Source organism: Notolepis coatsorum (assembly GCF_963971535.1).
Source record: "Notolepis coatsorum genome assembly, chromosome: 2".
Taxonomy (NCBI): domain Eukaryota; kingdom Metazoa; phylum Chordata; class Actinopteri; order Aulopiformes; family Paralepididae; genus Notolepis; species Notolepis coatsorum.
In genome coordinates this window covers 56,241,018-56,268,886 of record NC_140166.1, presented here as the reverse complement: position 1 = coordinate 56,268,886, position 27,869 = coordinate 56,241,018, and the positions used below count along the sequence as shown (strand labels likewise).

Genomic DNA, 27,869 nt, shown 5'->3' with positions numbered 1-27,869 from the left:
ATGCAAGAAAAATAAATAGTTGGTGCGTTTCCGTGAAAGGATTGCTTTATTTAAAAAAAGAAAGCATGGCATTACAGGTTAAAACAACAAGGAACTCAGTTGCGTTTTTCTTTTCTTTTTTAATCAAACACACGTTCTGAGGGAACATAAAAATCACACACTGGGATGAAGAATCATACGAGTTACAAAATGTTCTGTCTTTTCTCTTTTTTCTCTCCTTTTTTTTAATTATATTTTTTTTCAAATTAAAAAGTCACAAGACAGCATTTTCCTCCATCAACATAAAAGGACAAGTCTACTGTCCACGTGTCGTCCTCCACCTCCCAACGCCTCCCAACGCCTGGCACAACGGGCTGCACTCACAGAGACAGCTGCAGACGCCGCCGCGCCGCTAGTTGTAGATGAAGTTGAACCTGAGGGAGAAAACACAAAACAAGATATAGTTTTTAATCAACGTTCAGAACATCAGGCGTCTTAATATACAACTAGAGGCGCTGACCGCAAGTTTTCAGTCCAGATACTGATGTTACTGCTCGGATGTTAGTATCGGGGACGTTCTCTTCTATCTTCTATTTTAGCCTGGTATCTGTATCTGTGCTTCGCTAAACGGGTTTAATGTTCAGGTTCACTGTGACATCAGAGAGGATTTTTTTATTTATTTTTTTTATCTTTTCCCCCCTCCTTTTTCCTCCGATTTTCTCCCATCCCAATGTTAGTCATTATGCCAATTCCCAATCCCCTTCCTGGTCGCGTAATTATTTAAGGTAACCAACTTGCGTCTAGCCACGCCCCCGCGGCGACACGGTAGCGGCAGAGCGGGCGGAGCTCTGCCGCGGCAGCATTATGTAGCAGTAATTCCCCCTCTTTTAACATCGACGGCTAGCTCAACTGGTTCGCCGCCTTGCTGTGGATGCGATCCTGCGGTGCGTTGGTAACAAGTTCGAATCCCTTCAATTTTTTTATTTATTTTAAAATTGCATTCTTTCGCCGGTTAAGTTTAGGCATTGTTTCGGAGTTGGTTAAGGTTAGGGTTAAGTTTAGGCATTGTTTCGGAGTTGGTTAAGGTTAGAAGGGTTACGTTTAGGCGCTGTTTCGGAGTTGGTTAAGGTTAGAGTTTGTCTTAGAGCATGGCAATATTCTTTCGGAGTTGGTTAAGGTTATGGTTAAGTTTAGGCATTGTTTCGGAGTTGGTTAAGGTTAGGCATTGTTTCGGAGTTGGTTAAGGTTAGAAGGGTTAAGTTTAGGCGCTGTTTCGGAGTTGGTTAAGGTTAGAGTTTGTCGCAGAGAATGGCAATAGAATGCAGCCTATTTCCGCACTGCCGCTCTCTCGCGCTGCCGCGGTCACATGGGCGTAGTGGCCAATCAGAGAAACGCTGAACACAAGTTGGTTGCCTAAAATATTCACGCTTCCTGGTCGCTGCGCACTTACCCCCCACAGTCGGTCTGGGAGAGTGGAGGCTATCACGTGCTTCCTCGACACACGTCCAGCCAATCAACCGCTTCTTTTCACCTGGCAGCGCGGACTCTCACTGAGAGGGTGTAACGTGTGGAAGGATCACACTATCCCACTCAGGTCCTATCCGCGCTGAGCAGGCACCCCGACCGAACTGTAGGAGTCGCTGTTTACAACGACCCGGACCCACCCCGCCAGCTTTCCCACCCTCTAATACAGCCAATTGTATTAGTGTGAACGGCCAGCCAAGCTGGTGACAACGCCGGAGCTGTGAGCTGGATTCGAACAGGCGAATCCAGCATCTCCGGTGTTGGTGACGAACGCAATCTCCGCTACGCCACCTGACCGCCCTAGAGAGGAGTTATTTTGATCACGCAGCAGATATTTTTATTTTTTTTAAATAGCAGCATATTCAATGTTTACTTTCAGACCAGGCTCGTTGGTTCTTCCTCCCCGTGGAGAAGCTTCAACTGACATCGGACACTTCAGAAAGGTGTCGGGTTATTAGAGGATGTGTCGGTCTCTGAATATTTTTATTTACCATACCAACCCCACCCGGTTACCATACCAACCGGTTACCATACCAACCCCACCCGGTTACCATACCACCTGGTTACCATACCAACCCCACCCGGTTACCATACCAACCAACCCCACCCGGTTACCATACCAACCAACCCCACTTGGAAGAGAAGGATTAGAATACCTGCTCAATAGCTGCGGTAGACTGGAGATGATTGGTCCGTACCCCGGGGCGTTGTCATAGAGCTCAAACAGGGGAGCCGCCACCAGCTTGTAGTTCTTGGGGACGGCGAACAGAGCTGGAGGACAGAGGAGACATTACAGTCAGGAGGTCAGGGGAGACATTACAGTCAGGAGGTCAGGGGAGACATTACAGTCAGACTAGGGATGCACTGATCCGATATTGGTATCGGCCGCCGATATCAGTAAAATAGCTGGATCGGGTATCGGTAAAAAAAAAGATATATATAAATTTATATCGGATTTTATTTTATTTTATAATAAATAAAATAATAAATAACCATTCAGTACATTTATATCTATGTGTTAATTTGTTACATTTAGTTTCACTGTTTTAAGTCAAGCCTGATGTTGCCTTGCACAAAAGAATGATCCCAGTCTCTTCCACACAGTGACAGTGAGGCATACAGTTTATTAATTGAATGAATGAAGTTTGTTACAACAAATCAAAAACACACTTGTGATCCGTTACAATTCTTAAAAACAAAATATATTTTAATATATATAAAAAAAAAATTGATAAAATCTTTTTTTTAACTTTTTTGGAAAGAAAATTTGGACAATGGGGATCGGATCGGTATCGGTATTGGCCGATACCCAAACCCAGGTATCGGGTAGTGATGCACGATATATCGGCCGCCGATATAATATCGGCCGATATGGCAGTTTTTTTTTACACATCGGTATCGGCCCGATATCAAGATAGGGCCGATATGGGCCGATTTTTTTATTATTTTTTTTTGTATTTTTTTTTTTTATTATTTTTTAAACAAACATATAAACAAACATGACAACACACGATAAGATATACAAGCATTAATTGTCAGGGCACATCCAATGAGATCACATTTTAGTTAGTTGTCTTATATAAGATATACCCCTAATACCTGTTAGCTAAAAAAACCTACACACATATGCTCAGCTCGAACCCCCCCCTCCCGGACCCCACCTTGAGAAGTACCTCCACTATCCCTCGCACCTAACCAGACACTACCATTATAAGCTAGCTTTTATTCTCTCCACCACTTTTTTTTTTTTTTTTTTTTTATTATTATTTTATTTTTTTTTTTTTTGGTTTATGCCAATTCCCAGTCCCTTCCTGGTCGCTGCGCTTTACCCCCCCCAGTCAGATCATTTGGGAGAGTGGAGGCTACCACGTGCTTCCTCCGACACACGTCCAGCCAATCACCGCTTCTTTTCACCTGGCAGCGCGGATTCTCATTGAGAGGGCGTAGCGTGTGGGAGGACCACACTATCCCCCTCACGTCCAATCCGCGCTTAGCAGGCGCCCCGACCGAACTGTAGGAGTCGCTGTTTACAATGACCCGGACCCACCCCGCCAGCTTCTCCCACCCTCTGATACAGCCAATTGTATCAGTGCAGACGGCCAGCCAAGCTGGTGACAACCCCGGAGCTGTGAGCTGGATTCGAACAGGCGAACCAAGCTCACAGCTCCGGGGCTGGTGACGAACGCAATCTCCGCTCGACCACCTAACCGCCTCTCTCCACCACTTCTAACCACATTGACATTTTGGATTCATTGAGACCCAGAATTCTTGCTGTAGATATTTCATGGTAAATTACATCGAGATATGTAAGAAACCAAACTTTACGGCACATTTTTTCCGGTTGAAACCAGCGTGATGCGATCAGCTTTTTGGCTACTGTGATACCCGATAAAACCAATCTCTTTAGCTGTGGATTCACTGCAAACTCAAAAACATCATTCAATAATAATACCGAGGGGTGTACAGGTATATTCCAAGATACGAATTTTGATATTTGTTGGGTCACATCTTTCCAGAATGCCTTAACTGGTGAGCAGTCCCAATACATGTGCATAAATGTCCCTTCGTCCCCATTTGCACATTGGGTGCATTTGGAATCTTGTTTAAGCCCCATTCGGCACAGTCTTATAGGAGTCAAGTATGTCCTGTGAATATAGTTAAGATTGATTTGTTGATGATCCTGGTTCCTTGATGTAAGTCGGACATTTGCCCAGGCTCCTTGCCAATCAAAGTCATTTTCCAGGTCTGGTATATCCCTCCTCCAGACAGAGTCAAGTTGGAGGGTTTCATACGAGGACGTTAGTAATTGATGATAAAATTCTGAAACAAAACCTCTCGATGTCTCTCTTGCGTAGATGAATTTGTGGTATCTGTGGTGTTCAATTGGTCTGTCTAATGGAACACCGTGAGACTTCAAACATAGCTCTAACTGTTTGTGAAAAAGCCATGTGGACTTGGTGAGATTAAATTTTTTTGCGTATTTCTTTATCACTACAAAAACCCTGTTTGTTAAAAACATCCCCTAATGAGTGTATGCCTTGCTCTTTCCATATAGGGAATCTTATAGGTCGTTTTCCAATTAAGAGTGCATTGTTATTGAATAAGGGAGTATGATTGTGCCATTTTTGTGGGTTAGGATTTTTTTTTTTTGATTCACGCCATATCCGGATCGCATGAGTAATTATGGGGCCAAATTTTCGTTCAGTGCTTGATTGGTAGTTTAGTGTATGCTATGTCCTTCAGTCTATGTGGGGCTACTATGTTTTCTTCTATTTTTCTCCAGGATGCTAATGCTTGGGAGTCAAACCATGTTGTCAATGGACTTAATGTGTACGCCTTAAAATATAGGAAAAAATCTGGAAATGCCATGCCGCCATCTGCTTTATTTCTCCGTGCGGTGGATCTTTTTATACGTGGTGGTTTGTTATTCCAAATAAATTTGTATGTGGAGGAGTGTAATCTTTTCCAGTAACCCTCTGGAGGGGGTAACGGTAGCATTGAACTGAAGAAGTTGATTTTAGGTAGTACATCCATCTTAACTATTGATATCCGTGCTTGTACTGTGTTTTTAAGTTTTGCCCATCTATCAAGGTCGTCTTTGATTTTGTTTTGGATTTTTGTGTAGTTGTGCTTCACCGTTTGTCTTATGGTAGGGAATATTTCCACTCCCAAGCATCTGAAATGTTTTACCATCGGTATCTGTCCTGGGAGGGTTGTATCTTTTTTTGCAGGGGTGTTAAGTGGAAGGAAAGCCGACTTCGGCCAATTTATCTTAAATCCCGATAAATCACCAAAGTCCTCAATCAACTTGAGCAGATGAGGCAATGTGGTGTTGGGGTTTTGCATGAACAATATTACATCGTCCGCATATAAACAAATTTTTTGTTGTGTGCCCTTGATTACGATTGGTTCTATGGATTGGGATTGTCTTATATATTGTGCTAAAGGCTCTAATGATAGATTGAACAGTCCGGGACTAAGAGGACAACCCTGTCTGGCAGAGCGTGATACCGGAAATATTTGGGAGATGATTGTGCCTGTTGTAATCATGGCCGATGGGTCTTTGTATAATACTTTAATCATATCGATGAATCCTTTTCCTAACCCCATCCTTTCTAGCACTGCCCACAGATACGACCATTCCAGCCTGTCAAAGGCCTTCATAGCATCCAGGGACAGCATCGCCTTAGGTATGGTGTCCTCCTTGTCGGCATCAAGTACGTGCAGTATACGTCTTATGTTCTCAGTGATCAGGCGGCCTCCTATGAAGCCAGTTTGGTCCGGGTGAACTAAAGACGTCATATGCTTTTGTAATCTGATGGCTAATACCTTAGACGAGTACAGTTTGATATCTGTTCCGAGGAGGCTTACAGGTCTATAACTACCGCACTCGTTGGGGTCTTTGTCTTTTTTAAGGAGGACTGTTATGAGTGCAATATTGTCATTTTTATGGAAGTTCCCCTCCTTGACTGAGTATAAGATCATATTTAGTAATAAGGGGCCAATTATGTCCCAACAAGAAAGGTACATTTCTGATGGGAAACCGTCTCTTCCAGGAGCCTTACCACTTTTCATTGCGGTTATGGCCTTCTTGAGTTCCTCTAGTGTGATCGGTGTTTCTAACTGTTTAGCGTCATCCTCTGAAAGTTTAGGGAGAATAATTTGATTAAGAAATGTGTCCATTTTGTTTTGATCGAAGGTCATTTCTGATTTATATAAGTCGGAGTAGAATACTTTGAATGTATCGTTTATTTTTACAGGATCTGTTACAAGTACTTGTTGTGCTCTAATGGTAGTTATATCTGCAAATGTTGCATTAATTCTTAATCGCATGGCTAATAGGTGGCTGGGTTTGGAACCATGGGAGTGCTGCTGTTGTCTTGTGCTGCGTATTTGTATTTCCGATTGTTGTCTGTATATGGCATTGATCTCCATTTTTAGTACGTTAACTTGATTTTCTAGTCGAGTTGAGTTGTTGTATTTCAGAGAATTAAATAACGTTGAGTAAAGCGTTTCCAGCTCAGCCAGTTTTGTGCTTTGATTCTTGCGCATTTGAGGAAAAGCTATCCGTGAAGTCTTTGATCATTCCCTTTACCGACATCCATATTATTCTGGGGTCTTGCACCGAGTTTGCATTCTCCCGTTGGAATACTATAAGAGCTTCTTTGAGTTGTGTAATGAATTCCTTGTTATTAAGCAGCAACGAGTTAAATCGCCATCTTGGGGCTCGGGAGGATAGTATACCAAATGTACCTTTAAGGAGTAAATAACAGTGATCTGATAGTGCGTTGGGTATCATTTCCACTTCATAATTATCAAATAGTCTCTGTCGATATTTTTTTTAATCTTTTTTTGGCCTTAAATAGTTTAAAAATATCAGTCATTTCTGAAAATAAGTAAAAAAAAAAAAAAAAAAAATGTTGAAATAAAGGTTTGAAATCAAAAGTTTAAAAAAATGTGGTTTTGGAAAATAGCTCTTTATTTGATTATCATAAAAAAGTGTTTTCTATACAGAGATATCGACATCGGTAAATATCGGTATCGGCCAGAACAGCAATATTAATATCGGTTATCGGTATCGGCCACAATTTTCACATCGGTGCATCACTAGTGTTACAAAGGATCAGATTAAACCGAATATATATATTTATTGATTGATATATATTGCATATTTGTATATAGTTTGATATCCCTTGTACATATACACGGAATATCCCTTTAGCCTAGTACAGACCATAATATTTCATTCTCCTATTGGACAGCGGTCCACAGGCGCCAAGGCCATGCCTCCAAAGTCAGGTTCAAAGTCACCGCCGGGGACATGCCTGGACAAGAATGGTATTGCGCAAGGATATGAGACAGGAATAAAGCTGGTACTAGTTTATTCATCTAAGCGTATAAATACGGCGCAGGTGAATACAGAAGCACTTAGTCAGAAGTCTTAGTAACTAAAGTTGAAGCCTCACCCACGATACTACGTGCGGTGAAGTATGGCCTGTTTGGCCCAAATAGAGCATTGAGACCGCGTGCGAATTAATAACTGAAGTGTCAGAGTTTGGCGCTATACCGTCGAGTGCGACATATTTCTATTAAGTCAGTAATAGTCTATTTGTGTATAGTGTATCGTGCGGCTAAAGTTCTACAGTGACCAGCATCACCAACGTTTTCCTCGTATCAGCTAGAGTGCTTATCCAGGCTGGGCTGCTTTCATGGCGCTTTCACCCGAGGAGCCCTAGACGAGGACCGTGTGGACATGTACACTGGATTATCTACCCGACGACTGCATAGCCCTTTTCGGCTGGATTATATTTGCTTTTGGTCCTGTAATTAATGGAGCGGAGAATAGCCGACGCCCACAAGTGTGTGGGATTTACCCTGTGAGGAGCCACGTCGAGTCTGCCCCTCAGAAGCCTGAGGCAGGCTAGCTTTCTTCCCTGTGGAGCTACAGGCTACGGAGAACAGCTGTATTCGTCTGTGGATCAAGATCTTATTGCACCGTCTCCCGTACTCGGAGTCTCCTTATCATCGTTGACCCAGACTCTATTACCGACAGATCCTCTACCCTTGCTGGCTTACAACCGGGGGGACCCTTCCAGTATCTCCCGCTATATTACTAGTGTACCATAGATATAATTCCCTAAGATTCAGGTTGTATGATTACCTCCTGCGTAACCAGAGAATGGACATTCGTTATTGATTTGCCTACGCACATTCCTTTGCCTTATAAGCGCATTCAAAGTGAAGTAAAGAAAGTATATTATGTACCTTTTGCTGCAATAAATACTTAATTACAACTTTGTGTGGAACCGATTTCATTGTGGGGAAGTGTTCATCATTAAGATACCTATGTACTGTATGGCCAGTAGGATGTACATAAAGACGGTAGTGGTTTAATGATACCATACTTATCAATACAGTCAGGGAATTGACCGATTACAAGCGCAGATAATGGAGCAGCTGATCACCAGGGCAACACCCCCTCCCTCCGCACGGGGCTCCAGGGCCTCGTCAAGACAAGGGTCAAGGGCACCCTCCCCTACCCGATCAAGCGACCCTGAGCCCGACCACCAGAGAGAGCCTATACCCCCCTCCGAACCCCTTCCCCGACCGGTCCAAGTGAGACCCAGCTACAAGGAAGAAACGGTCTACACCGCGGAGAGGCTAAATAGATGACTACAGGATCTAGATGACCTGCCAGAGGAAGAAGAAGAGGGAGAGGAGGAGAGTCAAGCCCAACAGCAGCACAGTACTCCACAGGACCAGGAGGTCCAGTACAGCCCAGGCTTTACCCCCGCGGCTCTGCGCTACAGACCCCCGACTCAATTCACGGGTGAGCTTGACGCACGACCAGCCCCGAGGAACAGCACCTGGGTACGCGGGCCATGGTATCCAGCAGGTACCAGCCCACCAAGAGGCGTAAGAGGAGACTCGCCTAGGAGGCCTCTCTTCCAACGCTCACCGATGTGCCAGCCATCCATGGCATCATACATTGGCAAACCGACGTTCCCGGACTTCACACACGAGAACAGAGCACAGTACACAGAGCTACGAATGTGCTTAGAGACAATGATGTCCGATGTAGCTGATGAACCGTACAAATATGCTATCCTACTGAAGCACCTCAAGGTGCCCCGAGCGCACAATATAGCGCTGGCCTATGCCACCTCTACTACCCCATACACCGCGGCTCTAGCAGCACTCGACCAAAGATATGGACGCATATGGGACTACGTAATACAAGAGATAAGGCATATTGACCGCCTACCCCCAGCCACAGACAATCGCTCACTAGATGACCTGTCTATCAAGGTACAATCCCTGGTAGGGATGCTGGGGGCGCAAAGAGAAAAGGGTATGCACGAACTGTACGCAAACTCTAATGTCGAGAGGATTTTAGAGAAGCTTCCGCCCGCCCGACAAGAGCGCTTCAGGCGGCAAAGAGACCACCGTGATCCTAACGGTCCCGAGCCATCCCTCCTAGACCTAGCCGACTTCCTGGCGAGAGAAGTCAACAGCCTACGGTTGGATACTTTCATGCGGAGCACACCAAGCTCCAGAGAGGGACCTAGGAGAGCAAACGATGGCCGCAGATTGGTGACCGTCATGCACCAATCAGAATCAGTACCGAGCAGCAAGAACCACAGTACCCCCTCGATGAAAGAGAAGTGGAAGATGGTGTGCCCGTACTGCGAAAAGGAACACTGGCTGTCACAATGTGACACGTTCAAGAAGATGACCGCCGACGAGGTGAGTCAATGGATAAAGTCCAACCGACGCTGTTACCGATGTGCGCGCAGTCACATGGCAGCCGATTGCCGCTTAAACAAGAGGTGTAGTCGGTGTGACGGAGCCCACTTAGACGTCCTACACGACAGTAACAGAAGAAAGCCTGCACCCTCAAGCAGCACAAAGGCAAGTGTTATGTACATTGACCCCGCCAGCAGCGGGGGCGCCCGGGTGCTCTTTTTTTTTTTTAAACTTTGGCCATTTCCCTGGCTCTTTTATACGTTTATCGCATTTATACTTGGTCAAGTTCGACCGACAGAAACAGGCTGAAAGGGTTCAGATGGGGGGGAAGACACTCTGGGAAAGGCACGGCTGCAGTCCGGGATTCGAACTCGCTCAGCCCCAGATCCGTGACGAGCACGGTTGTCCACGGCGCTGAAATAGCACTTGCGGTACGTGGTGAGCTACTGGAGCTCCCCCGCCCGGGTGCTCTTAAAGGTGGTCCACGTAACACTGAGTTACCAAGACAAGGTCATGGACACTTACGCCGTCCTTGACGACGGGTCAGAGAAGACCCTTCTCCTCGCGTCCGCTGCGGCCCAGCTGGGGCTGCGGGGGAGCGAAAACCAGATGACGATTCGGACAATAAGAGATCTAAAGACGATAAAGGGCGAGAACGTCTCCTTCACTATCGCAGCAAGCGGGCAGCCAGAGAGACGGTATAGGATTACTAACGCTTTCACCAGCCAAGAAATAGGCCTGTCGCAGTACACCTACCCCATCGCCAAGCTGATGGATAAATATGTGCACCTGCGTCAACTACCTATACCGCTCATAGACGGTGCCACCCCGACCCTGCTGATAGGCTCTGACCATGCAGACCTCATCGTCCCGATGGACCGGGTCCACACAGGGCCCAGAGGCCGTCCTGCAGCAGTCGAGACCCGCCTAGGATGGACACTACAAGGCCCCCTCGCTAGGTCTCTTAACCGAACAGCAGCCACTAGCTGCCTCCACTCCAGAGTGACAGAAGAAGACACCACCCTCCTACAGCATGTCGAGAGGCTATGGACACTAGAGACAATGCCCTTTAAGAACGAAAAGAAAGACATTCGTTCCAAGGAAGACATTTACGCTATAGCCCTCCTCGAGCAGGGGACAAAGAGAGTCAAAGTCAACGGAGTGATGAGATACGCAACTCCACTCCTGAGGCGAGAGGGTATGCCTACCTTCCACGCCCCAAAAGAAGCGACGGAGCGGTATCTATTGAACACAGAGCGGCGCCTAGCCAGAGACCCCGCTCAAGAGACTGTGTACCGCGCTGAGATTAACAAGCTAATCACAGCGGGACACAAAGAAAATTGACATTAAAGAGGCCGATCAGACGACCGAATCATGGTACGTGCCGCACCACAAAGTCCACCACAACGGCAAGGATCGTATTGTGTTCAACTGCAGCTACCAGATCGGATCACAAAATCTGAATAAAGAGCTCTTGCCCGGCCCAACACTCGGCCCCTCTCTACTAGGCGTGTTACTACGTTTCCGCCAAGACAAGGTGGCCATCAGCGGCGACATCAAAGGGATGTTCCTGCAGGTGAGACTAGTGGAGGAGGACAAGCCCCTGCTGCGGTTCCTATGGAGAGAGAGGATCGGGGACGAGCAACCAGCCATCCATCAATGGGAAGTCCTCCCTTTCGGAACCACATGCAGCCCATGCTGTGCTACGTTTGCACTGCAAGAACACGTCGCAGAGGACCCAGCAGCCGATGAAGAGGTCCGACAAAGTGTGGGAAGTGGTTTCTACGTGGACAGCTGTCTGCAAAGCGTCTCGACGCCAGAGGAAGCCGAGGCCCTTCTACTCAGGCTCCGCGCCTCCCTGGTCAAAGGCGGCTTTGATCTCGGGCAGTGGGCCAGCGGCGACCCGCAAGTGTTGCGCAGCCTCTCCCCCGAGGACGAGGCAGCAAGCAGCGAGACCTGGATGGCGACCATCCCAGGAGAAGCCCAGGAAATGACATTGGGACTAGTCTGGCGCTTCGAAACAGACTCGCTCCATTGTGGACACACACCCCTGACCAAGGAGCAGGGAAGGTCGACTGCACTACCGACCACAGGACGGAGTGTATACAGAACACTCGCCGGACAATATGACCCGTTGGGATGTATTCTACCTTACACCACCAGGGCAAAGATGATTGTAAGAGCGTTATGGGACAAGGACCAGGGCTGGGACGACCCCATACCCGAACACCTTGCATCCACATGGAGAGAGTGGGAGACGGAACTCAGCTCACTCCCAGGTGTCAACAGACGCCGCAGCTACTTCCCACCCACAGTGAGGCCGGAGACGTGCCAGATGGACCTGCACGTCTTCAGCGACGCCTCCGAAGTAGCCTACGGTTCGGTGGCCTACTTGCGTGCCCGAGAGGAGGGAGGAGAAATACATACTGCCTTCATCCTGGCTCGCTCAAGAATAGCCCAAGCAACAATCTATCCCGCGTCTAGAGCTCTGCGCAGCCCTAGCAGGAGCGCAACTCGCCACGTAGGCCTGCCGCGATAAGCAATAAATCGATTAATTGCCGCGATAATTAAAATGAATGCAATGATTTTGACAGGCGCGATTAATTGCTATTTGCGCGTTTGTTTTAATGAGGCGGAACCAGTGCCCCTTGCAGTCTCTCTCCGTGTGGGTTGGCCGCTGGCGTTAGTACAGAGCACAGCACGGGAGCTCCGTGGGGCAGTAGCAACGCCACATATAGCTTAATACATTTCTCAATAGTGTTGCTCCTTTTAACCAAGTAGCGTTATTTGTAGTGTAACGTTAGAATAACACAGAATAACGTTAATACAATTACATGCATCATTGTTTACAATGAACGGGTGGGGCTAGTCAAAGCACTGAAGACGGGGACAAGTTAAACATGAATTAATTTATTATAACGGGTCGTTTTCGAGTCGTGCTGCAGTGCCTACGCACCACAGCTATTCTATTATATACTGCTTTGACGCTTCCTCCTCATCGTTGATTGCCTGTAGTAGCTGCATCTAACGTTAGTAGCTAACGTTAAAACTAAAAAACACAACCGGACGAGACAAGTTGTCGGCTAGGATAATCACAACAATACTTCCGGTCCGGTCGGTGGGCTTCAAAATAAAAGTCTTAAACCGGAAATGACGGAGCGGTGGGCTTCAAAATAAAAGTTTTGGGAAATAAATTTCTCAAAAGAATTCTCTAACCGGTCGCAATAATATCGCTTATCGCGATATTTTCGGGGGCAATTAATCGCCCAGCAAAATGTGTTATCGTGGCAGGCCTATCGCCACGTTAATCCAATGCGAACTCACCATCCCGGTGCAAAGAACAATCTTGTGGTCAGACTCCACGACAGTACTCACATGGATCCGGTCTGATTCGTGCAGATACAAGGTCTTCGTGGGAGTCAGAGTCACAGAGATTCAAGATTTAACAGAAGTAGCAAGCTGGAGGTATGTGGACACAAAACACAACCCAGCTGACGTCATCACCCGGGGAATGTCCCTGGATGACCTCACCCGTCACAACCTATACAGTGACGGGCCAGAGTTCCTCAAGCTCCCGGAAGAAGAGTGGCCTACACCCACCCCACGGGAAGCGAGTAAAGAGGAGGCCGAGAACAAGAAATCTATGTTCTGTGGATTGAACACACTCGTCTCCACAGACCCCGACATAGACGATTGCCTCACCCTAGAGAGTGCGCAGCTAAAGACATTCCTGTGGCACCACCCAGAGGTTCAGCTCACTACTGACATTACTGCAGCTGACTACGAAGAAGCAGAACTTCTTCTCCTACAACGAGCCCAGAGAGACTCGTTTCCCGATGAGCTAGACTGTCTACAGGGAGCAAAGCCCGTCCCATCAGACAGCAGATTGCTCCACCTAGCCCCCGAGAGCGACGCCCATGGTCTCATCAGAGTGGGTGGTCGTCTGCGGAGAGCTCCAGACTTACCGGATGACGTCAAGTACCCGATAGTCTTAAACAGCCGACACAAGGTCACAGAGCTGATCATAAAGAAATACGACGAGGATGTGCATCACGCCGGGGCAGAGAGAGTCTTCGCGGAGATCAGACGTCGTTATTGGATACTGCAAGGGAGAGAAGCAGTGCGGCGCTTCCAGCGAACCTGTCTAGACTGTCGTAAATGGCGAGCGCAGCCCAGTATACCCCGGATGGCTGACCTACCTCCCTGTCGCCTCCGACTCGGCGACAAGCCTTTTCACTCCACCGGTATGGACTGTTTCGGCCCGCTGTATGTAAAGAAAGGAAGAGGAACCGAGAAGCGGTGGGGTATTGTATTCAAATGCATGACCACCCGAGCGATGCATATAGAACTCCTTCCAACCATGAGCACAGACTCATTCCTTAAGGCCTTCCGAAGATTCACATCGCGGAAAGGCAAACAGTCTATATTATTGTCTGATCACGGGACAAACTTCAAAGGCGGAGAAAGAGAGCTGAGAGAGAGCTTCCAAGCTATGGGCCCAGAACTTAAGACCCACCTCGCTCCATCCCAGATTGACTTCCAGTTTAATCCCCCGAATGCACCTCACTTCGGTGGAACTTGGGAACGAGAAGTACGTTCAATAAAGACAGCCCTGTACGCCGTGCTTGGGGCCCAGACCGTGGCGGAAGAAGTCCTAATGACAGTCCTCACGGAGATCGAGGGAGTATTGAACTCAAAGCCCCTCGGTTACGTCTCAAGTGATGTAGCAGATGTCGACCCAGTCACCCCCAACACACTCTTGATGGGGCGGCTGGACCCCGCTCTACCACAGACAATGTACAGGCCTGAAGAAGCGAACGGCCGAAGAATGTGGAGGTACAGTCAAGTATTGGCTGACAAGTTTTGGAACAGCTTCCTACTCCACTATCTACCGTCTCTACAGACCCGCCAGAAATGGGTGAAAGAGAGAGACAATTTGACAGAAGGAACAGTCGTCATGATTATCGACCAGTCACTACCCCGAGCTATGTGGCCGGCTGGCCGCGTAAGCAAAGTGATCACCGGTGCCGACGGAAAGGTCCGAGCAGCCGAAGTGCTCGTTCAAGGGCGGATCTACACCCGACCCGTGGCGAGGCTAATAGAGTTGCCAAGGCTCCCCGATACTATTGATGACGACCATGACCCCATGACTTGGTGAACTGCCCTACCCCTCACAACAGACATTGAGTAGTGGACAGTGCGGTTAATCTGTCTCTGCTTAGCTAATTAGGTGGGACTAATTAGGAGGCGGCTGTTACAAAGGATCAGATTAAACCGAATATATATATTTATTGATCGATATATTGCATAATATTTGTATATCGTTTGATATCCCTTGTATATTCCTTGTACATATACACGGAATATCCCTTTAGCCTAGTACAGACTATAATATTTCATTCTCCTATTGGACAGCGGTCCACAGGCGCCAAGGCCATGCCTCCAAAGTCAGGTTCAAAGTCACCGCCGGGGACATGCCTGGACAAGAATGGTATTGCGCAAGGATATGAGACAGGAATAAAGCTGGTACTAGTTTATTCATCTAAGCGTATAAATACGGCGCAGGTGAATACAGAAGCACTTAGTCAGAAGTCTTAGTAACTAAAGTTGAAGCCTCACCCACGATACTACGTGCGGTGAAGTATGGCCTGTTTGGCCCAAATAGAGCATTGAGACCGCGTGCGAATTAATAACTGAAGTGTCAGAGTTTGGCGCTATACCGTCGAGTGCGACATATTTCTATTAAGTCAGTAATAGTCTATTTGTGTATAGTGTATCGTGCGGCTAAAGTTCTACAGTGACCAGCATCACCAACGTTTTCCTCGTATCAGCTAGAGTGCTTATCCAGGCTGGGCTGCTTTCATGGCGCTTTCACCCGAGGAGCCCTAGACGAGGACCGTGTGGACATGTACACTGGATTATCTACCCGACGACTGCATAGCCCTTTTCGGCTGGATTATATTTGCTTTTGGTCCTGTAATTAATGGAGCGGAGAATCGCCGACGCCCACAAGTGTGTGGGATTTACCCTGTGAGGAGCCACGTCGAGTCTGCCCCTCAGAAGCCTGAGGCAGGCTAGCTTTCTTCCCTGTGGAGCTACAGGCTACGGAGAACAGCTGTATTCGTCTGTGGATCAAGATCTTATTGCACCGTCTCCCGTACTCGGAGTCTCCTTATCATCGTTGACCCAGACTCTATTACCGACAGATCCTCTACCCTTGCTGGCTTACAACCGGGGGGACCCTTCCAGTATCTCCCGCTATATTACTAGTGTACCATAGATATAATTCCCTAAGATTCAGGTTGTATGATTACCTCCTGCGTAACCAGAGAATGGACATTCGTTATTGATTTGCCTACGCACATTCCTTTGCCTTATAAGCGCATTCAAAGTGAAGTAAAGAAAGTATATTATGTACCTTTTGCTGCAATAAATACTTAATTACAACTTTGTGTAGAACCGATTTCATTGTGGGGAAGTGTTCATCATTAAGATACCCATGTACTGTATGGCCAGTAGGATGTACATAAAGACGGTAGTGGTTTAATGATACCATACTTATCAATACAGTCAGGGAATTGTACCCCTCAGTTACAACTAGTATCGGGACTGAAAAAGTCGGATCGGTGCCTCCCTACTGATGACTGATTGTAGCTGGACTCTCAATGTGACACAGCCTGCTAAACACCCGTCTCCACACCTGTACGTCACAGCCTGCTAAACACCTGTAGGAGAATGTCCCTCATACTGACCTTTTTCCTGCAGCTGCACGAGGAACAGCTTCTTGTGCTCCTTGGGTTTGGTGATGTGGGCAGGAATGTAGGGGTACTGAACACAGATCAGAACACAGAACATCAGAACACACAAACCTTCAGAACACAACAGTCACATTAGAACACATCATTCAGAACACACAAAACAGACACATCAGAACACACAAACCAGTCACATCAGAACACAAACTAGTCACATTAGAACACAAACCAGACACATCAGAACACACAAACCAGTCACATCAGAACACAAACTAGTCACATTAGAACACAAACCAGTCACATCAGAACACAAACCAGCAGGGGTGTAAAAAGAAGTGAAAGTATGGGTACTGTCTAAACATTTTACTCAAGTAAAAGTCAGAGTATCTGGCTAAAAACACACTTCAGTAAAAGTCAAAAAGTTTCTACTTGTAAATGTACTTATGTATTAAAAAGTAAAAGTAAAGTTTTTTTCTGACCGTCTATTCTTCTAATAGCAGGTGTTTAATCAAAGATCCCTGTGTTCTAGTCTTGCACAAGGACCAATCAGCATGGGTTTTTTAATAATTGGCCCAGCACGCCTGAGATACACACAGACACACGCACGCACACACCGAGCTTGGTCAAGGGGGAGGGGCTAGGCCCAATGTAGAGTGACGCTAGCGCTAACTTCCGTACTCTCCGCCAATCAGCGTGCGCCTGCCACAGCGTCTAGTGAGGGGCTCGCTCCGCGGGTGCAGCTGGAGGCTACTCGATCTGTCACATGACCCACCAGGATGTTCCACCGGTGTTCCTTTGGGACTTCATGCGGTAAAATCAAGGATAAAGCTTTATGGAAATGTCCAGAACATGTAAAGTACATGAGACACCTGTGTCACCGTGGGTCCTTCCTTATGGGTTAAAGATGAGCACGGTACAGCCTCCGACAGCTGGGTCAGCAAATTAGACAGACGGGCAAAGAATAGACGTCCAGATACGAGTGGATGAGCTCACGGGCAGCACCACAGTCTATAGAAGCTAGTAGAGGAGTCTGCAGAGTCTGGATCAGAAATTAAAACAAAATCAATCATGGTGAATCAATGTCAGTGTTTCATCATATCCAGACAGTACAGAATCGTCCTCCCAACGTGATTCACAAGTAATGGAACGTAGATTCGACAGCCAATGTGGGCGGGTTCATTTTTCATTGATGGGGATTTGATTGGCTGTTTTTAAATAAAGTGCGGCCGCAGGATTAATAACGTTAACGTTAGTTCGGCCAGAGAAACAAATAACTAATTAAAATGGTTGGACCTGCGAGATTTGTACTTTGTAGGTCTGCATTTTAAGGAGTAAAAAGTATGTTTTTTTTTCTCTGAAATGTAATTGAGTAAAAGTACAAGTATACAAACCTAATAATACTTGAGTAAAGTACAAATCCCCCAAAACAGTACTTAAGTATTGTAACAAAGTACAATTACTCAAGTACTTTACACCCCTGCAAACCAGTCACATCAGAACACAAACCAGTCACATTAGAACACAAACCAGTCAAATCAGAACACAAACCAGTCACATTAGAACACAAACCAGTCAAATCAGAACACAAACCAGTCACATCAGAACACAAACCAGTCACATCAGAACACAAACCAGTCACATTATAACACAAACCAGTCAAATCAGAACACAAACCAGTCACATCAGAACACAAACCAGTCACATTAGAACACAAACCAGTCACATCAGAACACACAAACTCACACTAGAACACACAAACCAGTCACATTAGAACACAAACTCACACTAGAACACACAAACCAGTCACATTAGAACACACAAACCAGTCACATTAGAACACACAAACCAGTCACATCAGAACACAAACCAGTCACATCAGAACACAACCCAGTCACATCAGAACACACAACCCAGATTCACATTACAACACACAAACGACATTATAACACCATTTACATCATCATCGCTGAATCACAAAAACACTTCCACCTGGGTCGTGACAATGCCTACTACCATAGTGTCATTATACCTGCATCACTGTACATATACATACTACAACACTGATTAGCACTATTACTCAGTAGTTTTATACCCAGTTTAATGACCTGTACATTGTATATAATATTACTGTTACATTTGCACTCTGGTTGGATGCCAAACTTTTTTGTTGTACTGTACTTGTGCTGCATGACGACAATATATTTGAATCTAATCTAATCTATCTATACAAGACCCACTGCAATGACAACTCAAGCAATCAAGTTAATTTCAAATGTTTTGTTTCAACGTAATGTTTTGATTTATTTGATCAACTCGATTACAAATGAATAATAATTAATCGTCATAATTGGCGACCATCTTTACCCCCTCTCTGTATTGATCTCCTACACTTTACCCCCTCTCTGTATTGATCTCCTACACTTTACCTCCTCTCTGTATTGATCCCTCCAAATCCCTTCATAAACTTCAACTAGTTCAGAACACCTCAGCCCAGGGCGGTCGGGTGGCGTAGCAGAGATTGCGCTCGTCACCAATGCAAGAGGCTGCAGTCTCGACTCCCGGAGTCAGCATTGCCCTGCGGCTTGGGCCGGTCGTCATACTAACTCGTTTGGCTGAGTTAGCGGGAGGGAAGTCGTGGGTGGGAATCTGGCGTTGTGGACAGTGACGCCTACAGGTCAGGTCTGGGCGCCTGCTCAGCGAAAGGCAGGACTTGAGGAAGGCAGCGTGACCTCCCACACGTTACACTTCACCAATGAGAGTCCTCGCTGCCAGGTGAAAAAAGAGCCACTGGCTGTCTCCACATGTGTCGGAGGAAGCATGTGGTGGACTTCAGGGTTCCCTTGTACCGACCAGTAGGAGGAACATGCGCACAACAACCAGGTAGGGGAGGGGGGGAATTGGCATAACGACTAAATTGGGATGGGGAGAAAAATAGAAAAATCAGACGGAGAAAAAGATAAAAAAATAAAGAACACCTCAGCCCGCATCATCACCCGCTGCCCCAAATTCTCCCACATCACACCTGTCCTCTCCTCACTTCACTGGCTCCCTGTCAAGTATAGGATTGACTTTAAGATCTGTCTCCTTACTTAGAAAGCCCTCCACTCCCTAGCACCTGATTACATCTACAACCTTCTTCAACACTACACTCCCTCCCGCTCAGCCAACTTAGCCCTTCTGAGCGCACCACACTACCGCCTTAAATCCACAGAAAACAAATCATTCTCCTCCGCTGCTCCCCGACTCTGGAATCAACTCCCACTACACATCAAAGAAGCCCCATCTGTAGAAACATTTAAGTCCCACCTCAAAACCCACCTGTTCAACCTGCATACCCTCCTCACCCCCCAACCCCTGCATCACTTAAATGTTCACATCTGTACACACATATTTTAGTATTATTATTTATTTAAAAATTCTCTCGAAGGGCGGTCAGGCGGCGTAGCGGAGATTGCGCTCGTCACCAACGCAGGAGATGCTGGGTTCGAGCCCAGCTCTCGGCGTTGCCATCAGCTTGGCTGGCCGTTCAAACTAATTGGCTGTATTAGGGGGTGGGGAAGCTGGCGGGTGGGAATCTGGCGTTGTGGACAGCGACGCCTACAGGTCAGGTCTCGGCGCTTGCTCAGCGGGGGCAGGACTTGGTGGAGATAGCGTGCCCTCCCACGCGTTACACTTCACCAATGAGAGTCCTCGCTGCCAAGTGAAAAGATGTCACTGGCAGTCGCCACACGTATCAGAGGAAGCGTGCGGTCGGCTTCGGGACGCCCTTGTACCGACTCGTAGGAGAACATGCGTACAGCAGCCAGGTAGGGGAGGGGGGGGGGGGGATTGGCACGGGGAGAAAATCAGAAAGGAAAAAAAAGGGGAAAAAAGATGTTCTCTCCGTCTTGTCTCTAAGCTGTCTCCCTCTCTGCATTATCCCCACCATGTCATCATTGTGAAAGTCCCTGTACTGTGTTTGTCTGTATGCTATAATGCCATGTATGTAAAGCACTTCGAGATGCCTAATGTAAGGCGCTATATAAAATACATTTATTATTATTATTATTATCACCTACACTTTTCACATTCAACATGTTTGGGGACAATTACTTCTATTGGTGGAATTCCACAATTTACCTGGTCACTAATCTGCCATCTTTCGGCCTTACTCACTTGTGGGGGCTCAAAGTTGGGGCGCCACCAGTTACCAATGCAGTCATCGATGACCCAGTCCTGCTTCACCCCATCCTGTCGCCCCAGGATCTGTTAACGCAGAGAGAGAGAGTCATCGTATTGTTCCTGTCTTTTTTGTTTCTCCTTCTCTCCCGGGATGCGCCCCGGGCCGATAAATAACCATAAATAAATGTATCATATCAGATCAGAAAGGTCACCTCTGTCATGAGGCGCTTCAGCCCGTCCACCTCGTCCTCATTTTGACTCAGCTCTCCACCAGGCCTGAGGAGAGAACACCACAGAGAGGAGAGGAGAGGAGAGGAGGGGAGAGGAGCGGAGAGGAGAGGAGGGGAGGGGAGAGGAGGAGAGAACACCACAGCCGTCAGCAGGGTTCCCACAGACATTGCAAAATGAAATTCAAGGACTTTCAAGTACTTTTCCAAGCACTCTTTTTCATTTTAAAAAGGACATTTAACACTTTGAGTGCCGGGACACGTCTTCTCACGTCTTTGCTGGCCATGCTAAAGTTGCCGGGGGACGCTGTACAGCGTCCTTATATCAATATTTCAAAAATCTGCGATCGGATTCATAATGTCCCTCCGCTGGCCTGAGATCCACCAGCAGGACCCACTGAGCTCTCTGGCGGTTCAGGAGCGCCATCTGGTGGCCGATCGGCGCAACCGCTTAACAGGAAGCGCAGTAGAGGTTTTGCTGGTCGGCCATATTACTTCCGGGCACTCGGTATAGGTTCCGGCACTCTAGCTCGTCACACTACATAGCGATCGATTGCCAATAACTCGATAAACAACATGATTTGGACGTATATACCATTATACAAGCTGGAGATGGACCGGGTAATAATATATCCCATAATGATAAAATTTCTACTCGACGATGATCGCCCAACGGCGCGCGGAGACTGGGGTGAGTTTCAGCGTGTAACGTTACCGTCTTCGATAATAACTGATATTATCAACATTTGACCCACATTAGATGATTGGTATAACGCTGCCCACGGAATTATAAACGCCCCCTCGCCCATCCGGTCAACATCAGATGACGTGTAGTAACTTCTAGAAGTACGTCTAGTTGGAATTTTTTATATCGCGCTGATTGCCATCAAACTGTATTTCATCATCAATATAATGCATTTGGGGCTATATATCACGTTCTGGAGAAAGCTGCAGAAAGAGATGAAAACATACTTATACATTAGACCATACTTTACTATGAATATGTGAATGAAAAAGTTTAACGTTGCTACACAATGAACAATACATATAGGACTTTGAATGGGCCCTAATAATGGCAATGTAGCAATAGAATTAAAAAAGTTATAGCCCTGCAAAGAAGGGGACTTTCTCCATAGACAAATAGCGCTGGCAATCTATGGTATATCATTAATTTAACCTTAGGCAACCAAAGTGTTAAAAAGGATACAATTCACTTTTAAATGCTGTTATGTTTAGCAGACTGTGACGTACAGGTGTAGAGACAGACTGTGACGTACAGGTGTAGAGACAGGCTGTGACGTACAGGTGTAGAGACAGACTGTGACGTACAGGTGTAGAGACAGGCTGTGACGTACAGGCAGCTCTGCGTAGGAGGGCGGGACAAACTTTGCGTTTGGTTTTGAGGAATACGACCGTTGTGACAGGAGGAGGAGGAGGAGGATGAAGAACAACAGAGGCGGAGGAGGAGGAGGATGAAGAACAACGGAGGAGGAGGAGGATGAAGAACAACAGACGAGGAGGAGGATGAAGAACAACAGACGAGGAGGAGGAGGATGAAGAACAACAGAGGAGGAGGAGGATGAAGAACAACAGAGGAGGAGGAGGATGAAGAACAACAGAGGGCCTGAGAGACATGCAGCAGTGTGACAGGAGGAGGAGGAGGATGAAGACGTGGCTCACAGTTTGAAGAAGGTGGTGCCCAGCTGCAGGAGCAGCACGTGGGGCAACCGGTGCTCGTGGACAATCAGCACGCCCTCCACTGTCCTCCGCAGGCCCATCTTGTCGAACTCGTCCCGCATGCGCTGGAAGCGGGCCGCCACCGAGCTGTCCTTCTCGTACAGGGGCTCCTTGGTGCCGAACGTGTAGTTGGTGAGCGGGTACCTGACACGGGAACACACATACAACACACAACGTCATCACCTCGGCTGTGGCGTAACCGACACCGTCACTTTTATCCAAAGCGACGTACAAAGGCCTAAAAATGTTTTGTTTGTTTGTGAAATACTTGCTTTTTATATATTCTCATTAGTGACATGGACTGCACTTTTTTACTAAGATTTAACTAAACTATTGCAAAAAAAAAAAAAAGAAAAAAAAGAAAATTCTCTCATAAAATAATTTGGGTCGCACCTAAATTGGCAGGGTTGGTCGGCAACAGGAACCAAACCATTTTTTTAGGCCAAATTGTGAATGACAGGGTCAGTGATAGTGTTCATCTAGCAGCGGGTGTGCAGGGATGGCCAGTTGGCGGAGGAGTAAAGGGTGCAGTGGTGGGTGTTGAAAGGGGCACTGGTGGCAAACCGGATAGCAGAGTGGTAGAGGACATCAAGTTTGTGGAGTGAGGTCTGTCCTACATGCAGATCTGTAGACTACAGTGTTTCCCATTAATTACATAGACTGTGGCGGCCCGCTAATTAGTCCCACCACAGTTGTATAATGAACCAAAAAAATCAAAAATGTAATAAATCATTTTCTTTTATATATAGAGTTTGCCAATAGGGATGTATCAGTAGTATTGGCAGTGGTAGTAGTCGTAATAGTAATCCACTATATTTTTTTATTTTCTAAAAAATAAACCAGTTCAACACAAGTAACCGCTTTTGCTTCATTTCTTTGATGGCTCAAATGTCTGCTCTAGTCCAGTGGTTCCCAAACCTCTCCTCGAGACGCCCCAGCCGGTCCATGTATTTGTTTAAATTCCACCACCAGCACACCTGATTCAACTAATAAAGGGCTTGTTAAGTTGAATCAGGTGTGCTGGTGGTGGAATTTAACAAATACATTGAACGGCTGGGGTGCTTCGAGGAGAGGATTGGGAAGCACTGCTCTAGTCGATGTTGTGTTTTGAGCACAACGTTTATCATAGATCTAGCCTCTTTATTTTGCTCTCAAAGTGCACCAGATTGATGCATTTAACTTTAAAATGTACCAAAAAAATTTAATTACGGGAGGTTCACCCACCACAACCAGTCTCACAAATTCCTATGGGAAACACTGAGACTATGTCACCATAATCAAGCGTGGGGAGAATTGTCATTTGAATCAGAGTGAGTTTAGCAGAGGAAGTGAAGGCGGATACGTGCAACATGTAAACAACAATCTTAAATCAAAAGATGTTTGGGGGGGGAACACTTTTATTCTGCAGCTTTCTAAAAACTCTGTGGATGTGTTCTTTAAATTATTACTCTACATAAAAATGTTATCTATAGCAGACAGACAGTGTAATCCTGTCGTCTTGCATTTTGGCCCAAATTCCAGCCCTCAGACCATATTTTCGGGAAAACAATAACCAATCGACTCCACAAGGACGCAAAGGGCCTCATTTATTACAAGACAACCACAAGTGGAAGAAGCATACAAACTGGTAAAACTCTCCTGTTCAACAGAAGTACATATTTACTCTCGATATTAAATTAAGTATCAAAGTAAAAGTACAAGGGCATTTACACAGTAAAGAGTGCACATGTAATATACAATGTACAGGTGATTAAACTGGGTATACAATATATAAATTAGTACTACTGAGTAATAGTACAATGCTAACCAGATGTATGTACATATTTGTAGTATTAATATTACAGTGATACAGGTATAAAGACACTATGGTAGTAAGTCGTACATCGTTTACTCATATTATTTGCTCGTCTGTGGTACATTCGATCTAATAGATTATCTGATATTAATTGAGCGCACCGACGCGTTTGAAAGGCGCAGAGGCGGAAATAAGCTGCAGGTTCACATAGTGAGGTGCGGATTGTAAAAGGAGAATAACATAATCGACATTGCATCGTTTTACACACATGGTGCCGTGCGTTTGGTTTGAAATATGTAGTGTTTTGTAGAAATCCCGAAATCGTAATCGTGCCCAGTTATCAACTATGCTTCCTCCGCCTGGCGCGGGGCAGGGCAAGGTTCAACCTAGTAGGAGCGGCAGCACAAGGTTCAACCTAGTAGGAGCGGCAGCACAAGGTTCAACCTAGTAGGAGCGGCAGCACAAGGTTCAACCTAGTAGGCGCGCGGCAGCGCAAGGTTCAACCTAGTAGGCGCGCGGCAGCGCAAGGTTCAACCTAGTAGGCGCGCGGCAGCGCAAGGTTCAACCTAGTAGGCGCGCGGCAGCACAAGGTTCAACCTAGTAGGAGCGGCAGCACAAGGTTCAACCTAGTAGGAGCGGCAGCACAAGGTTCAACCTAGTAGGCGCGCGGCAGCACAAGGTTCAACCTAGTAGGAGCGGCAGCACAAGGTTCAACCTAGTAGGAGCGGCAGCACAAGGTTCAACCTAGTAGGAGCGGCAGCACAAGGTTCAACCTAGTAGGAGCGCGGCCGCACAAGGTTCAACCTAGTAGGAGCGCGGCAGCACAAGGTTCAACCTAGTAGGAGCGCGGCAGCACAAGGTTCAACCTAGTAGGAGCGGCAGCACAAGGTTCAACCTAGTAGGAGCGCGGCAGCACAAGGTTCAACCTAGTAGGAGTGCGGCAGCACAAGGTTCAACCTAGTAGGAGCGCTGCAGCACAAGGTTCAACCTAGTAGGAGCGCGGCAGCACAAGGTTCAACCTAGTAGGAGCGCAGCAGCACAAGGTTCACCCTAGTAGGAGCGAGGCAGCACAAGGTTCAACCTAGTAGGAGCGGCAGCACAAGGTTCAACCTAGTAGGAGCGCGGCAGCACAAGGTTCAACCTAGTAGGAGCGCGGCAGCACAAGGTTCAACCTAGTAGGAGCGCAGCAGCACAAGGTTCAACCTAGTAGGAGCGCGGCAGCACAAGGTTCAACCTAGTAGGAGCGGCAGCACAAGGTTCAACCTAGTAGGAGCGGCAGCACAAGGTTCAACCTAGTAGGAGCGCGGCAGCACAAGGTTCAACCTAGTAGGAGCGCGGCAGCACAAGGTTCAACCTAGTAGGAGCGCGGCAGCACAAGGTTCAACCCGAACCTAGTAGGAGCGCGGCAGCACAAGGTTCAACCTAGTAGGAGCGGCAGCACAAGGTTCAACCTAGTAGGAGCGGCAGCACAAGGTTCAACCTAGTAGGAGCGGCAGCACAAGGTTCAACCTAGTAGGAGCGGCAGCACAAGGTTCAACCTAGTAGGAGCGCGGCAGCACAAGGTTCAACCTAGTAGGAGCGGCAGCACAAGGTTCAACCTAGTAGGAGCGGCAGCACAAGGTTCAATCTAGTAGGAGCGGCAGCACAAGGTTCAACCTAGTAGGAGCGGCAGCACAAGGTTCAACCTAGTAGGAGCGCTGCAGCACAAGGTTCAACCTAGTAGGAGAGCGGCAGCACAAGGTTCAACCTAGTAGGAGCGCGGCAGCACAAGGTTCAACCTAGTAGGAGCGCGGCAGCACAAGGTTCAACCTAGTAGGAGCGCGGCAGCACAAGGTTCAATCTAGTAGGCGCGCGGCAGTGCAAGGTTCAATATAGTAGACGCGCGGCACGCAAGGTTCAATCTAGTAGACGCGCGGCACGCAAGGTTCAATCTAGTAGACGCGCGGCAGCGCAAGGTTCAATATAGTAGACGCGCGGCACGCAAGGTTCAATCTAGTAGGCTCGCGGCAGCGCAAGGTTCAATCTAGTAGGCGCGCGGCAGCGCAAGGTTCAATCTAGTAGACGCGCGGCAGCGCAAGGTTCAATCTAACAGGCGCGCGGCAGCGCAAGGTTCAATCTAGTAGGCTCGCGGCAGCGCAAGGTTCAATCTAGTAGGCGCGCGGCAGCGCAAGGTTCAATCTAGTAGGAGCGCAGCAGCGCAAGGTTCAATCTAGTAGGCGCGCGCGGCAGCGCAAGGTTTAGCAAGTAGGCGCGCGGCGTGAAATGGTGTTTCAGGGGCGCAAGTGGTGCATTTGTCGCGTTGTATCACTGACCGTAACGTAGATTCGCTAGCTATACTGTTAGCTACAACTCAAGCTCCATTATTTAAATGTGTAGAACACTCACAGGTTGATGGTTCTCTCCAGGGTGAGCGGCTTGGCAGGAGAACTCATGTATTTGTTCCCGAACTGAAGCGAGCCGCCGCGCGGCCAGCCGGCAGAAGAGCGGTTGGGAGGCGCGACAGACATTTAGGCGCTTATTGCTGCACGGATACAAACACGGCGTCTCCTACACACACGGCGTCTCCTACACACACTCACTTAGCGATTGTAATTATATGGACATCTGGGTTATAGAAATAAAGTAAATAATCGAAGAGAAAACACAGAAACCATGCACAAAACAAAATGCTTTTCGGTTGTGTTTCCCTCGCTCCTCCTCTTCCGTGTTTTACTCGTCGTGTGGCGATATCGCATCACCGCCACCTAGTGGTGTGGAATGTGAACAAACCCGATCTATAAAGAGCTTTTTCAAAATACATACTATTATTATAATTGTTCTTATACTATCTGAATGAATGAATGAATGAAACACTTTTTTCATTTAACAGATTGCAGAATGGGTACAATACAGTACGGCTCAATACACACAAGTGTTAAGGGGATGCAGACCAGAGAAAGACTTTCGTCTGGTTTTCGTCTTCTTTTATTGAAAGAGTATATGAAACAAAATTCTTAGATGTGATTATAGATCACAAACTCCTGTTGGAAGCCACATATACAATATATCAAAGGTAAATTAGCTAAATCTGTTGGCATTCTGTATAAAACAAGGGAGCTGTTAAACCAGAAATGTTTGCATATATTGTATTTTTCACTTGTGGTGCCATACATGTGTACATTGTATTGAGGTCTGGGGGAATGTTTATAAAACAAATATAGATCCTATTATTAAACTACAGAAAAGAGCTATTAGAATAATAAATAAAGCTAGTTATCTTGAATCGACAAATCCATTATTCATAAAGTCCTGCACATTAAAATGTGTAGATATGGTTTACATAAAAACCTTGGAGATAAGAGTAAGAACCTACCAGCTTGTATTCAATGTCTCTTTCAACCAAGAGAAGGAAAGTATAATTTAAGAGGGTTGTGTATTCTTAAAACATATAAAAAAGTAAGAACT

General features: G+C 46.8%; 1 protein-coding gene across 2 annotated transcripts; it reads right to left on the bottom strand.

The window, feature by feature from the left end:
* Positions 1-23: 23 nt before the first annotated feature.
* On the bottom strand, positions 24-27,126 carry nudt21 (nudix hydrolase 21). 2 transcript variants are annotated; one of them, XM_084307928.1, is made up of 7 exons: positions 26,811-27,126; positions 22,574-22,774; positions 20,879-20,942; positions 20,625-20,750; positions 16,503-16,578; positions 2,160-2,274; positions 24-413 (listed from the first exon to the last, which is right to left on the bottom strand). In XM_084307928.1, exons 1-7 carry the CDS (start codon positions 26,930-26,932, stop codon positions 392-394), a joined length of 726 nt encoding a protein of 241 aa, XP_084164054.1. In that variant the 5' UTR covers positions 26,933-27,126; the 3' UTR covers positions 24-391. The 2 variants fall into 2 exon arrangements, with proteins under 2 accessions (XP_084164054.1, XP_084164055.1); XM_084307929.1 differs by having other exon boundaries at positions 20,661-20,750.
* Between the last annotated feature and the right edge of the window lie 743 nt (positions 27,127-27,869).